Raw genomic sequence first — 14913 nt, 5'->3', positions numbered from 1 at the left:
AATTTAAAAACAGAACAATCTAAAAAAATTATCAGCATTTTATGGTTAGTTGACGAATACCTTTGAATATATGAACAAATAGTGGCCACACAGTATGACACTATATAATGTCCATAGACTAATTGTATATTGACCAAAACCATAAGATTTCTCCAATCATCTTAGAAGTTTCAAATATGGAAATTATATAGTGAAGCAGTTCATAAAAAAGAAATCGAAGAGTCGGTGTTAAATCATACGTAATTGACCAGTGGTTGAAATCATGGATTGCCGATTATTCAGCAAACACCAAATTTTGCCCATGAATATAATGGTGTAATTTCCTTAGTTTCTGTTGGGTCTGGCCGCAATATGCGACACTAGCTTGCTCAAATCTTGACTTCAAAACCTGAACGTTGGATGAAGATATTATTTCTAGCATGAGTGCTTGTTACCCATTTAATCTACTACTTCTTCTCCATTATCTATATGTTTGGACAGGAATTCATGATGGAAGTTTGTGATCGATATTTCCTCTGGTATATAAATGTTGAGGAACACCTGGGCATGTCGTAACCATGGAATAAGTCTTAGCAAAGAAAATTAGAAAAGTTAAGCACAAAATATTGGTCTGTACCATCATATTGTCAAAGAGTCTACCAGACATTTGGTAACATATTGCAATTAGGAGCATAATCCAATAAGGGTGTTGGCTAGAAGGTGGATTTGCAGCGGATTGAAGATTATTTTCTTGTTGACAAATGATAACCTGATGAAGAGGTTTAGATAATTTACTATACATTATCCGCGTATTAATATGTTGATTTTTTTGAAGTATTTCGTCGAACATTTTGTTTCATACTTTCATCTAGCCTTATTGGTACGTTATTGTTCACGTAATCACGTGGTAATATTGCGCACGCATGCATTCATCCATATATATTTCAACAAACATCGCATCTACAATCTTATGTACATTAGTCTTAAAGGAAGTATCAGTATATCAAGTATGTAAGTTACTTTATCGGCTCCCATTACTCTGCGACTTTGCCAATTCGTTCATAGTTATCTCATGGAGTTATATCTTCTGGTGATTTGGATTGCACCAAAAGTAAGAATCTGTATCACGTTTTACATAAAGCGTGAGTGTTGGGTTTCAGAGAAATTAGTTTTGAAGTGTAGGCTAGGGTTTCGTTAGAAATTAGTTCTGAAATGTAGTAGGGGAGCTAAAGTCATAAGACTCATGAGTTCACAAGTCATAACTATTCCCCCAGAATTAATTAGTTTGCTTTTGGTGCTTTGGACTGTACCAAAAAAAAATTAGAATCCACGTTACACGTTTTACATAAAATATAAGTGTAGGGTTTGAAAGAAATTGGCTTTGAACATGGTATGAATCATGCATGCTTTTCTAAAGAAAGAAAATATCAGATTAGTGGAGATCACGCTCAATTCTCTTTCTGATAAATGGATCTGGTTTTTCTTTTCATCGCCAAAATTCATTAGCAACACTATTTGCTACACGGTTGATATGCCGACAATCAATACCTTCTACAATCTGTAATGATACGGCTTATCATAGATAAATATTCTCCAACTCCCTTAAGAGCATCTATGAGCAAAGCACAATCTGACTCTAACTCAACCATGTCCCAACTTTGGTGAATAGCTAGTAAGAGACCCGCCCTCAATGCTTCCTCTTCGGCATGAATCACCGAACCAACATAGTTCATAGACCGAGCTAGAGTTGCCAAGCACACGCCATTTTCATCTTGGATAACTGCTCTAATGCTACAAAATATTCTAAATTTAAGCAAATTTATGTATTTTTATCTTCAAATTAGGTGCAATTAGCACACATTGAGTGAAATTTCCATGAATGTCCTTGATTGTGGGGGTGGTTTAATTTTCAGTATATTTACGAGATATATGAAGATAAAAAATACGTAATATTTAAAAATGGGGGGGGGGGGGGGGTCCAGATCCCTTCATCTACGAAAGTAGTTCCGCCCCTTAACTAAATTTAGTTCGATATAAACATAGCCTGAATTCCAAGTTACTAATCTATTAATCAACGCATGAAGCTAATCGTCTAATTGATTGTCGGTAAATTAAAATACGACGAACCATGCATGAATAGTCTCTAACTATTGAACATATGTTTTTTTCCCTTTGAATTCGAAGGAAGAGGATCCAAACATGTAGTCCAAGAGACTCGAAAGAAATCGAAAATGACTTGCTCCAAATTTTTCCAATTCCAAACAAAATGGTCCAAGTCTGTTCTAGCAAATCAAAACCGCTGTTTTAACCCCATGCGCTTTGGACTAGGTCTTAGTCAAAAGGGAATGCCTGTTTCTGTTCTTTCTTTTCTTTCTGGTCAGCTCAGGGAATCCTCCGTTCCTTTCTTTCTGGAACTATTGCTTATAATTCAGACAAGACCCATGAGAGAGGAACAGAGACACAACACTGACTTGCATAATTAACATTCAGTCTGATTCCGCAGAGACATATAATTATTAAGGAATGGCGTGGAGTCGAAATTTCGAGATGGAAAAAAATAATAATGGAAGAGAGAAAATGATGAAGAAGAATAAATAATAAGGGTGGTGTCTGAGGGGGCCGGCCGGCAAGGGGGCATGAATAATGAGGTTGATAATATATGGTGGAGGGTCGGCCGTGGAGATTGCGAGGAGGTCACGGAGTATCCCATTTTGTTGTGTTTCATTTCTTACATTGTAAGTTGCATTATGTTTTGGGAAATTAAGTATTATGATGCGGATAGTATATATATGATTAGTCTTGTCCAGTGGCGGAGGGAGAAAGAAATGTGACTGGGTGTACTTTTTTTTGTGCACACAATTTTTTTGACAAATAAATACATATCATATCATAAAAGATTTTCATAATTGATAATGCTGCGATTCAAATATTGTATATATATCTCAAGAAGTTCATATATATCTATGTATCATACAATAATTGTTTTCGACGTAAAAAATAACTAAAAGCAGAAATAATAGTGATTAAGCAGCTTATAGTTGTTCTCGACGAGAGACAATGTTTTGAAATTGTTGAATTATAACTCCATTGTCAATGTCATTGAACATATCTATCTAAAGGTATACGGTTTTCAGAATTGAAAAACATAGAAGAATGAAATCAATAAAAAGATAATGAGAAGAGTAGAAGATGGTAGCTAACCTTATAATCCAACTACAATTCGTCTAAACAATGATAGAACACCTAGAAGCAAGAGTCTTGTTAATCTAAAAATATTGAAATTTTGGGGTATGAGGAACACACGCAAAAGCTTTGGTTAGAGTATTGGGGGTCTCTTGGAATACATAAGGGAGATGATTGTAGGTTTTGATAAATGAGCTTTTTATTAATAGAGTATAGAAGAACCTTCACATGAGCTGTTAATTTTTTTTCACTTTGGTTACCTTATATAGACATATATGCTTAATTATGGATAAAACCATTCTTTTACAAAATCCATTGAGGGTACAATTGCATCATATCGAACTAAAATTAGAATTTGAGTGTGGGCAAAGGCCAACACTCGTCCTATACTGGCTCCGCCATTGGTCTTGTCTATACTCTATAAGGAGGTGGTATTTGTATGAAACTTGTTAATTTCTTTAGGGTTTCATCGAGTCGGGTTTATACATTTTACAGTTAGTGAATGTTGAGTAATGAGTACGTGATTGATGACATTTGTTCGTTGCTTAGAGATTGTAGTTGAAAATGATCGTGATCTTTAGAACTTAATAAGAACTTGTGTCTTAAGTACCTAAAAGGATGCACACATATACTAAACTATGGACTTATTCGTGTCACCTGAAATTTGCATTCTATATTTCTATTTGTTGTGGTTCTGGTTATCAAATTAGAGTTGTCAATGCGTGCGTTTTAGAGGGGAGACTTACCCTTCGTACCCCAAAGAAAAGAGAACAAGAATATTATTTGGCTTTTAAGATAACATTTTGTAATAACCCGATTTTTTCGGAACGAGTTATTGGATTGTTTTTAAGTTTATTAAGTTTGTGAAATTCAGTAAACATGTTTGTTTCACCTTGCGAAGTTGTGAAACGAAAACGGAAACGTTATCGGAACTTTTATTTAGAAAAACGTTACGTTTCCGCGACGTGAGAATCGACTTTTACTCCGTCACTCATTTGTGAAAACTTCCTTCACGAAAGTTGTAGAGCTCGTCGATACGAGTTCGTGGGCATGTCACACGTTCTAATCGGACGTCGTACGTGAAAGTTATTAACGACGGAAGTTAGTTTCCGATTTTGAAAAGGGTATAAAAGGGAAAATTGAGGGATTAGGATTTCCATTTTCGGAAATCCATCACCCCGCCTCCCTTTCCCCCTTTCTCTCTCTTCTCTCTCGCTCTCTCCCCGATTCTCCCTCCCTCCCTCAGAAACTTCGCCAGCGATCTCGCCGACCAGCCCACCATGGGTCACACCGCCTAGCCCAGAAGCACCGCACGACTCTCCACTCCAAACCTCGAACTCGACGCGGTCCCCCTCGCCGTCGTGAAGCCGCGCGATGACCCGAGGCTCGTGCGATTCCTCCACCGTCTGAGCAGCTCCTCCGCCGAGGCAAGCTCGCGGTTCTCACCCCTCTCCGCCCTCTGACGTCACACGCGAACGTTTGAGACGCGATTCGAGCCGCGACACGCCTCCCCGAAGAATCAAGCTCCGCCGGCCTCTCAAGTGTCTCCGGCGACGATCCGACGGTTCTAAGGTCCGATCGAGGTGAGGATTAACTTTGTGTGGTTATTGCGATTGTTTGTGGTTGTTTTGGTTGAATTTTAGGGATGATCGGAGGAGGAGGAGGAGAGGAGGGAGGTACTGCCGCCTAGGGCGGCGCGTGAAGGCACATGAGGGGTGCATTGGGCGGCCTTGGGCCGTGGGGAGGAAGAGGAAGGAAAAAGGAGAGGTTTTGGGGCGACGGTGGGCCCCACGCGCGGTCGCCGGAGGTGGCGCGTGTACCCCACGCGGCGGCGCATGAATAGTGATTTTGAAACAATAATTTTATAAATTTTATTTTTACGTACGGTAAATGTAAAAGTGATTTACGTACAGTAAATGTAAATTTATTTTACGAACGGTAAATGTAAATATAAATTACATTCTGTAAAAGTAATTTCGGAAGGATAAATCGGTAATTATTATTTACTAAGACAGTATTTACATTTAAATAGTATGCATATGTACATAAATACGTATACAATATGTACTCATACAGAAATACGTAATTAATATGTATTTATACAGTAATACATGAATCGTAAATACGTGAATAGTAAATACGTGAATAGTAATTTCGTAAAAACTAGAAATTTGCTGGACAGTAAAATATTATTACTGTTTCGGCATTTATGGTTTTACGTAACGATTCTAAATCCACTTCTTATCTTTTCAAGGTGATCGATACTTCAAGTAAAAGATTTACTTTTGGAATCGTGAAAATTACGCTCGAGATTATAAGGTGAGTAAAATCTCACAATGACGAATCTACCCTTGCGGAGATTCAGGAATATGCTAAAGTTTAATGAACGAACTATGATACGTATTTGATATAATGAATTGTATATGTGTATAAATGGTAAATATGTATATATATATATATGGTTTGCTATATTATATACTATCGAAACTTCCGTTGTGAATAAGTTCATTTGGTGTTGAGATTTATATATTGAGCATGTTGACTCGATTTGTACAATATAATGTGATGATTATTGTATGTGGTTTTAACATGGAGTTTGTTAAAACGTTTTTGTCTTTGGACGTGTTTTTGTCTTCGGACGTGTTTATGTCTTCGGACGAGTTTTATGTCTTCGGACGTGTTTTCTGTCTTCGGACCAGTCTTCAGACATGTTCGCATGTCAGAACCTAGCCTTTGGCCGGGCGAAAGTTACGATACAGTTAGAACTCTAGTCTGTCTGCCGGGGTACGGCATAAGAGGTAACAGATGAGTTATCGACTTATGAGTACCCATATATTTTGATATTGGGTAGCAAGTGGTTATCCAATGTCGACGGTGTACTACATGAGGGGTAACAGAGGTGTACCAGCGCTCATGAGTACCCAAATTATATATGCATTTGAGTAAACAGAGGGGTTGGCCAACTTCTCATGAGCATATATATTTTCACATTATTAGACAACCAGATGGGCTGTCTAATGAGTCATGAGTGCATTTATATTTGATGTCTTGTGGATTTTCATATATATTTTTATGCGAGTTGTATTTGTTGTTTTTACTCATACGAGTTGCAAAGCTTACCGGGTTTGTGTTTACAATCCCGGTGCACCTATCCAATGGTGTAGGGGATAATTCCGCAGGTGTGGATTAGCGGGAATTGACTGACCACTCTGAGGACTCGAAGTTGTTTATTTCCATCTTGTGGTGAGGATTTTGTGTGGTTTGTGTGAGGATTTTGTGAGGATTTATTACATATCCATTTGTTATAATATTGAATTATAAAATTGGTTTGTAATAATTAGTTTTACTGGGTTGTATTTTGAACTCAGAAATGATCCGCTGTGACATTAAAATGATTTCGATTTATTGAGATTGTTTTAAAGTTTTTCATGACTTCGAAATTTGAGTTTTATACTCTAACTTTTGGGGTCGTGACACATTTGTTATGCAAAGTCCCTCTACTATACCCTAGTTAATTAAAGTTGCTGCTCAAGGAGGAGAATTTTCTTTTTTATAATGTTCTCAAATAGAAACCTTTCAAACTTGTAGGAAGACAATTGAATATCCGAAAGAAAATTCTGAATTAATTGGGGACATGATGAAATGCATCTCAAATAGCTTGATACAACAAATTTAAAGAGATGACCAGGTTGCTAAAGAGCGACCGATACTTTATATGTTACTTTCATTATCAATGTAGGAAATCTGTGACTCAAATTAGAGTCTTTTAGAATCACACCTTAGAAAAATAAAGAGTCATTATTGGGTTATTAGTAACTAGCACAACACACACACTCTAGATGTGTGTGTGTGAAGAGAAGTTACAAACTTACAAAATAGTGGGAAAATATCTCAGATTATTTTTATTTTATTTATTTAATCACTATTTTAGACATGTTGATTATAACTATTGTAAAGTATTTTAATATATTAGGGTCATTTTAGTAAAAAAATTATGTTTTAGTTAGTAAGCTCTCTTTTGGTTATAAGAGTGTAAATGATACTACACTGTCTACACACATTAATGACAAGGCCTTGAGTTTCAACATGTGATTAAAGTGAGGGGAGTATTGACATTGTTGGACTCGTGTGCATGAGATAGTTAGTTGATTCCACACATTAATCAGTCCAAAGTCAGCATGGGGATCAATGGCCTCTAGTATACATGAATCGATCACAAGAAAACAATTATAATGTAAGAGATAGTTCCCGTAACTATTTCCAAAAGGACATACGCAATTTTCATTACAACCCAAGGAGAACGAAATCCAATGACGAAAGTAATGAAACCGTGACATAGCTAGTTGTGATGAAGCATAATATGACCGGCTCTACTAACCGCTAATATACTCTAACCAATCACGGGAAAAACGAACCTGATCTAAGAGTCATTAGACTTACACCTCACTACTTCTAAATTAGGTTATAAAATAACACAATTCACATTAAATTCTAGTGTAAACCGATTTCTATGACCAAATCAATGTAACCGCCACAAACGACAGGCTAAGACCATGAATAATATAACCGACTCAATCCGAAAGAAACTAAATCAAAGAAGCTCTCCGATTGATGATTCAACAATCCAAATTGCAAACGGTAGTCTAAACTCACCTTGTTGTATTGGAAATATAGAGTCAAATCAAGCTCTAAACACAAGTTAGAATCATATGGTATCGAGTCAAATCAAGATCTTACCTTATTAGACCACAAAATCAAAAACGAGATGGATATTTGAACAAAGTTTCCTCCAGGAGATTAGTTACATGGCCAAAAATTTGTTAGATTCCTCGCAATGTTAGTAAATCCAAGGATTAGCATGAAATAGGGAAGAGTAATCCAAAGTCCAAACCTTCCAATTTGGTAAAAAAAAAAAAAAATATATATATATATATATATACCCAAATGGAACACCACATCCATCCCACTGAAATTAATATCAATCAACGACGAGCAGTCACACGCGTCACGCGCCTTATTATAACCACTATATAATCCTTTCACCGCCCGCTTCCCTCACTACCATTCATAACCAACATTACCACCCACCCTTTGAATTAATCAAGAAATTTCAGAACCCAACCACCCCCTCTCTCCTCTCCTATTTCGGCGGCGCGTTATCCTCACTCGCTACCAGAAACCACAGCCAACAGCCTCTCTCTGATGGGCCAGTCCTCTTCAATTCCCGAGTCTCCACCGCAGCCAGAAGCCTCCCCGAGCCGACGGTTCAGCTTCAAGCAGGAACCGGTAATGTCACCGCCGGACCAAAACGATGACGAATATGACCGGTCCGACTCTGTCGACGGCCGCGACTACACTTTGGATCTCCCCGAAGAGTGCTTGGGGATCATTTTCCATTTCCTCGGCTCCGGCGACCGGAAAAGAAGCTCCCTCGTCTGCCAGCGCTGGCTCCGCGTCGACGGCGAGCACCGCCACCGTCTCTCTTTGAACGCGCAGGCCGGAATCTTGCCGTTCATTCCTTGCATCTTTACTCGGTTCGATTCCGTGACGAAGCTCGCGCTCCGATGTGACCGGAAATCGATCAGCATCGACGATGACGCGCTGGTCTTGATCTCCGTCAAGTGCAGGAACCTCACGCGCCTCAAGCTCCGGGGCTGCAAGGAGATCACCGACCTCGGGATGGCGGCGTTCGCTCAGAACTCCAAAGGCTTGAAGAAGCTCTCCGTCGGGAGCTGCATGTTCGGCGCCAAGGCCATGAACGCCGTCCTGGAGCACTGTGCGGCGCTGGAGGAGCTATCGGTGAAGCGGCTCCGGGGGATCCACGACGCGTCGGAGCAGATCGGAGCCGGGAAAACGCCGGCGGGGCTGAAATCGATATGCCTGAAGGAGATACTGAACGGTCAGTGCTTTGGACCGTTGATGGTGAGCTCGAAAAGTCTAAAGACGTTGAAATTGTTTAGGTGTTTGGGAGATTGGGATAGAGTTTTTGAAATGCTCGGAAATGGAAACAAAGGATTGACTGAGATTCACATGGAGAGGATTCACGTCACTGATTTGGGGCTTTCGGCGATTGCGAAATGCTCGAATTTGGAGGTGTTGCATATTGTTAAGGCCCCCGAGTGTTCGAATTTCGGGCTTATTTGTGTTGCTGAGCATTGTAAGTTGCTGAGGAAGCTCCACATTGATGGATGGAGGACTAATAGAATCGGGGACGAGGGCTTGATTGCTGTGGCTAGAGACTGCCCCGACATTCAGGAGCTCGTGTTGATTGGGGTGAATCCGACGTCGTTGAGCTTGACTGCAATCGCTTCCAATTGCAAGAAGCTGGAGAGGTTGGCGCTTTGCGGCAGTGGGACTGTTGGAGATGCTGAGTTTGCTTGTATTGCTGCGAAATGTGTGGCATTGAAGAAGCTGTGTATTAAGGGGTGCCCCATTTCGAATGTGGGGCTTGAGACGCTTGCTTGGGGTTGCCCCAATTTGGCCAAGATTAAGGTCAAGAAGTGCAAAGGGGTGAGTGGCGAGGTTGCGGAATGGTTGCGAGAAAGGAGAGGATCATTGACCGTTAATTGGGATTCTGGAGAGATTGTGCCTTTGGATGCTGGTGCTGGTTTGAGTGGAGGTGTGGAAAGCTCGATGGAGTTTCCACTTGATAATGTAGCGGTTACGATTGCTCCATCGAGTAGCAATAATCCATTGACGTTGTTTAGAACAAAGTTTGGGTTTTTTTCAGGTAGAAGTTTTGTTCCTTGCACATTCAGAAGGTGGTCGGTTAGTGAAAATAGTTCCAATCGGAACTTGTAGTTGATCTTTGTTCAAGATGGGCTGAAAACAAGTTCGCCCTCGGATTCTTAGCTCTCACTTGTTTACAGTTACTGATCAAACGATTATCTGTTTCTGATTTTTTGATTGTTAATGTGTATGAATATTTCTTGATCCATTCTTATCGTGTTTGCTGGAGTATGCTCTTCCAATTTCTGATATATTTGATGTATGCCAATGGCATATATGATTTGAAAATGGTGTTGAAAATCTGAAACTGCCTGTATTTTCATTTCGAAAACTATTTTCGATCAATGGTGGTTTACGGTATTGTTCTGAACTAAAGTTCGAGCCAAGTGGTGATTTGTGAACGGAGTTGTTAGCTCTGTTCTGAGGTGTTGTGTATGGCAAGTTCCACAACTCCTTGCCAGACTTGGCCACATACCTAAGATCTCATTACCTTGTTTCTTCGATGACCTCTTCACAAAACTAAAACTTCGGGCATACTCAATCTTTCGCAGTACATGACTCATTCACAGATCCATTCTTTCAATTGTGTGTTTAGTTTCATCTGGTTATGATCCACGCTATTTCTTTCGTGTTATATCTTGTCATGATCAACACACTGTTCATCATGAAGTATTTAATTTGGAAGAGAACGGTACGAAAAAGGGTTCTGTAACATTTGGTTTTTAATTGAATTACATTCTACATGGTTTTGATCCTGCCGGCCTTAACTAGGTATGATCCTGCCGGCCTAACTCTTTCCATGGTTTTGATCGATAAGCTTCGAAGAGATTACCCATCGTTGTTTTTGCCGCCACTTTCTATTGGCCTCTCTTCTGGCTTCACTCCAGGCGATTTTACCAGCCCCATATTAATCCATAAATTCGATCATCACATCCAACAACACCCAAAACAAGAATGAAGCTTGAACCTTGAGGGGTTGGAGTCCAAATTATACCTTCCATTAGTGTCTTCTTCATCGTTTCATATGGAAATAGCTGCTTCATCGTCTTCGTCTGCTTCGTCATCTAGTCCACCCTCTTATTGGGAGCATGATGTCTTCCTCATTTTCAGGGGTGAGGACACCCGCCATGGTTTTACAGACCATTTGTATTTTGCTTTGAATCAGAGAAGAATCAACAGTTTCAGAGACACTGAGAAGCTTCCGAGGGGGAAATTCATTTCACTGGAACTTGTGGAAGCAATCCAGGAGTCAAGGTTTGCAGTTATTGTTCTCGACCAACTATGCTGCTTCAAGTTGGTGTCTAGATGAGCTTGCTTATATTCTTGAATGCCAGAAAGTGAGGGGACTGGAAGTTATTCCGGTATTTTTCCATGTAGAGCCATCTCAGGTTAGAAAGCAAGCTGGAGAGTTAGGCATGGAGATTGCCATGCATGAGACATATTTAGAGGAGAAGAAGAGAAAGGTGAACAAGTGGAAGGAAGCTTTGAAGGAGATAGCTAGTCTTTCCGGATGGCATGTCACCAATGACAGGTAATTCTAGCTACTTTTCTTGTTTAGCTAAAACTAGTTTGATACAAGTAATAGATGAAGATTTCTAGTGTCAATTTATAACTGTTTCAATTTTTTAGTTATGGCTGAGGAACTCAAATAATAGTACACAATTGTTTCTCATTTTTTTAGGGGAGAATCAGAAGTTATTCAGGAAGTAGTTAAAGGGATTTCAGACGTATTGAACAACCCGTTATCCAATCCGGACAGAGACTTAATTGGAATGGATGCACGTATTGAGACATTGGAGTGTTACTTGGATCTAAGGTCAGATGATGTTCTTGCTGTAGGGATTTGGGGGATGGGGGGCATTGGTAAGACGACTCTGGCAAAAGAAGTTTTCAAAAAGATCCGTAATCAGTTCGATGTTAGCGGCTTTGTATCAAATGTTAGATTGTATTCAGAAGAGAAAGCTCTTGTTGAATTGCAAAAACTTCTTTGTGGATCCTTTTTCGGGGATAGCAATATTAAGATAGACACTGTCAAAAGAGGGATAAGGTTATTAAAGAATGTACTGTACAAGAAAAAGGTGCTAATTGTTCTAGATGATATTGATGAACTCAAACAACTGAAAGATTTGGCACCTGGAATGCATAATGAAGAGAATTCTTGGGCTCCAGGAAGTCGACTCATTATAACAACCAGAGATAGGTGCACATTGACACAATGTGGAGTATTGGAGTATAGAATATATGAGGTCGAAAAACTGAGTGATATAGAAGCGCTTCAGCTCATCTGTCAACGTGCCATCAAGAGAAACGATCCACCAGTTGAGTTTGTAGGACTGTCTAAGAGTTTTGTAAAATATGCTGGACGAATGGTTCTAGCTCATTGACACAACATGCCTTCCTTTAGCTCATAAAGTTCTAGCGTCACACGTGTCTGGAAGGGAGATAGATGAATGGTTAGAGGTATTGTATAGGCTGGACGAAGATCTGGATAAAGATATTTTCAGTGTGCTCCAAATAATTTTTGACGGAATACATGAGACTGATAAGAAAATCTTTTTGGACATTGCATGTTTCTTCAATGGTGAGGATCATCTTCGTGTAAAAAAGATATTGAAAAGTTGTGGTTTTTCTTCCGGAATAGGCATAATTAACCTCATTAACAAATCTTTGATTAAGATTGAAAGGAAGAAACTGTGGATACATGATTTATTACAACAGTTGGTTGGCATATTGTTCGTTGAGAATCTCCTTTCCCGGGGAATCGTAGCCGGTTGTGGCTTTATCACAATGACAGAAATAATGCAGCCCGCATGTCATGGCACGCTGAGGATGCTTGCATTGTTGTAAAGGAATATACAGTAAGAGTTGGTCTACATATATCACACACACTCACTCACATCTGTATACATCCTCTGATACTCAAGCTTCAGTGATTCCTGCTATACAAGTATAAAATTGAACTTTACATTATCTGTTTTTGTAGGGAACAACAGCATTTGAAGGCTTTCTTAAGCTTGCCTGAAAAGGCAGAAATGCGCTTGATTGATGACCCGTTCTTAGCCATGCGCAACCTAAGGCTGTTGAAAATTTGCAATGTGAACTTTACATATCTCTCTAAAAACTTATGGCTTTTGGAATGGCATGGATGTCCTCTAGAAATTCTATCATCCTGTTTTGAAACAGATCACCTTGTTGAATTCAAGATGCCTAACAGCTGTATTAAACAACTTTGGAGTGAAAAGGTTAGATTATTCTAGTTTACTTATATTTGTATGTATTTCTTTGATTGATATTTGTCATCAGTTTACTACTCATAACATATATTGATTGACTTGTTTATAGTAACTCCTCTTTTCCTTTCATGTTTTATAACAGCTTCTGAAAATGCTAATACTCATGGACCTTTCAGACTGCCAGTATTTGACCACGACACTGGACTTCAGCAAGGCCCCAAACCTTGAGAGATTGATCCTTAAAGGTTGCATAGAGTTATTGGAGGTTCACCCAACTATGGGAAATCTCCAACATTTGGTTTCTTGAACTTGAAAGGTTGTAAAACTCTATAGAACCTTCCTGAATCCATTAGCTTGGGATCTCTTCAAACCTTGATTCTTTCAGGATGTTCAAAACTCAAACGCTTTCCAGAGATCGTAGGGCGCATGGATACTTTATCAGAGCTTTGTTTAGATGCTATGTAGCACCGACACTTCTAAGGTTGGAGTGTCGAAGTGTCCGACACTTCCCGACACTCCGACACGGCCCGACACTTCCCGACACCGTGTCCGACACTCCACGTGGCGTGTCATCAATATTGACTTTTTTGACACTTTCCCGACACTTTGACCGACACGCTACATCATAATTCTGATATGTCACGTCATTATTTTAGATTATAAAAACAGAAAATGAAAACTAAATAGAAAAAAAACCCAAATTTTATTTCAGTCTCATTGTTTTTCCTTTCTTCTTTCCTTATATTTATTTGTTTTGAATTGTTATGCAATGGAATGAACTTGAAACTTTAATTTGACATTATTTCATGTGTTATATATTTCTTTTATGCATTAATAAATATATTAAATTTTATATAAATTGCCGTGTCGACGCCGTGTCGGGATCTATGTTTTTTAAATTTGCCGTATCGCGGTGTCGCGCCGTGTCGGTGTCGCAGTGTCCGTGTCCGTGTCGGTGCAACATAGTTTAGATGGCACGGCTATTAGAGAGCTGCCTGTATCAATCCAGCATTTGGGAGGCCTTGTTTCTCTAAATTTGAGCAGTTGCAAAAACCTTCTGAGTTTTCCCAGTGTCCTTTGTAGTAGCTTGACATCACTGAAATTTCTTTATCTGTCTTTGTGCTCAAGCATGGAAAAACTTCCGGAAAACATAGGCTGTTTGAAACACTTGGAGGAGCTTGATGCCTGTGATACTGCTATTAGAATAGTTCCGGAGTCCATTTCAGATCTAAAGAACCTTAAACTGCTGTGTTTCCATGGATGCAGCAGAGCAACAGGTTTAGAGCTGCCACGCTCATTGTCTGGTTTAAGATCTTTGACAAGACTAAACCTAGGCAGATGCAATCTCGCAGAAGGAGCAATACCTGATGACATTGGCAATTTATTATCACTGCAGAGTTTGGATTTTAGTGAAAACAACTTTTTCACCATACCTGAAAGCATCTCTCAACTTTCCGAGCTTACAGAAATTTCTCTGTTTAGGTGTAGCAAACTACAGTCGCTGCCAAAAGATGTTCCATTGAATCTGAAACATGTAAATTTATGCTACTCTCCTATGCTGACAAATTCTTCACATGATCGGAGGAAATGGGGTTTTATGTTGAGAAACAAATCTGTCATATTGAATGTAATAGGTTGTGCATGAGTTGTAAAGTTTCCTTATGTGTAGTAATAAGTTGTGTATGAGTTGTAAAATTTTCTTATGTGTAATAATATGTTGTGTATGAGTTATCTGAATATTCATACTGCTCTATAAAGCTCATAGCGCAATACCAATGAGAAACACTTC

General features: G+C 39.2%; 2 protein-coding genes across 2 annotated transcripts; both read left to right on the top strand.

Moving 5' to 3' along the window:
* The first annotated feature begins 8238 nt into the window (after positions 1-8238).
* LOC126784277 (F-box protein SKIP2) lies at positions 8239-10219 on the top strand. The gene has a single exon (XM_050509754.1). The coding sequence runs from the start codon at positions 8365-8367 to the stop codon at positions 9961-9963; it is 1599 nt and encodes a 532-aa protein (XP_050365711.1). The 5' UTR covers positions 8239-8364; the 3' UTR covers positions 9964-10219.
* A 696-nt stretch (positions 10220-10915) lies between these two features.
* Positions 10916-12400, top strand: LOC126801180 (disease resistance protein RPV1-like). Its single transcript, XM_050528652.1, has 3 exons — positions 10916-11145; positions 11186-11422; positions 11573-12400. Exons 1-3 carry the CDS (start codon positions 10916-10918, stop codon positions 12273-12275), a joined length of 1170 nt encoding a protein of 389 aa, XP_050384609.1. The 3' UTR covers positions 12276-12400.
* Positions 12401-14913: the final 2513 nt, after the last annotated feature.

Source organism: Argentina anserina, chromosome 1 (genome assembly GCF_933775445.1).
Source record: "Argentina anserina chromosome 1, drPotAnse1.1, whole genome shotgun sequence".
NCBI classification, from domain to species: domain Eukaryota; kingdom Viridiplantae; phylum Streptophyta; class Magnoliopsida; order Rosales; family Rosaceae; genus Argentina; species Argentina anserina.
Note: the sequence above shows the minus strand (reverse complement) of the source record. Positions and strands in the feature narration are given on the sequence as shown.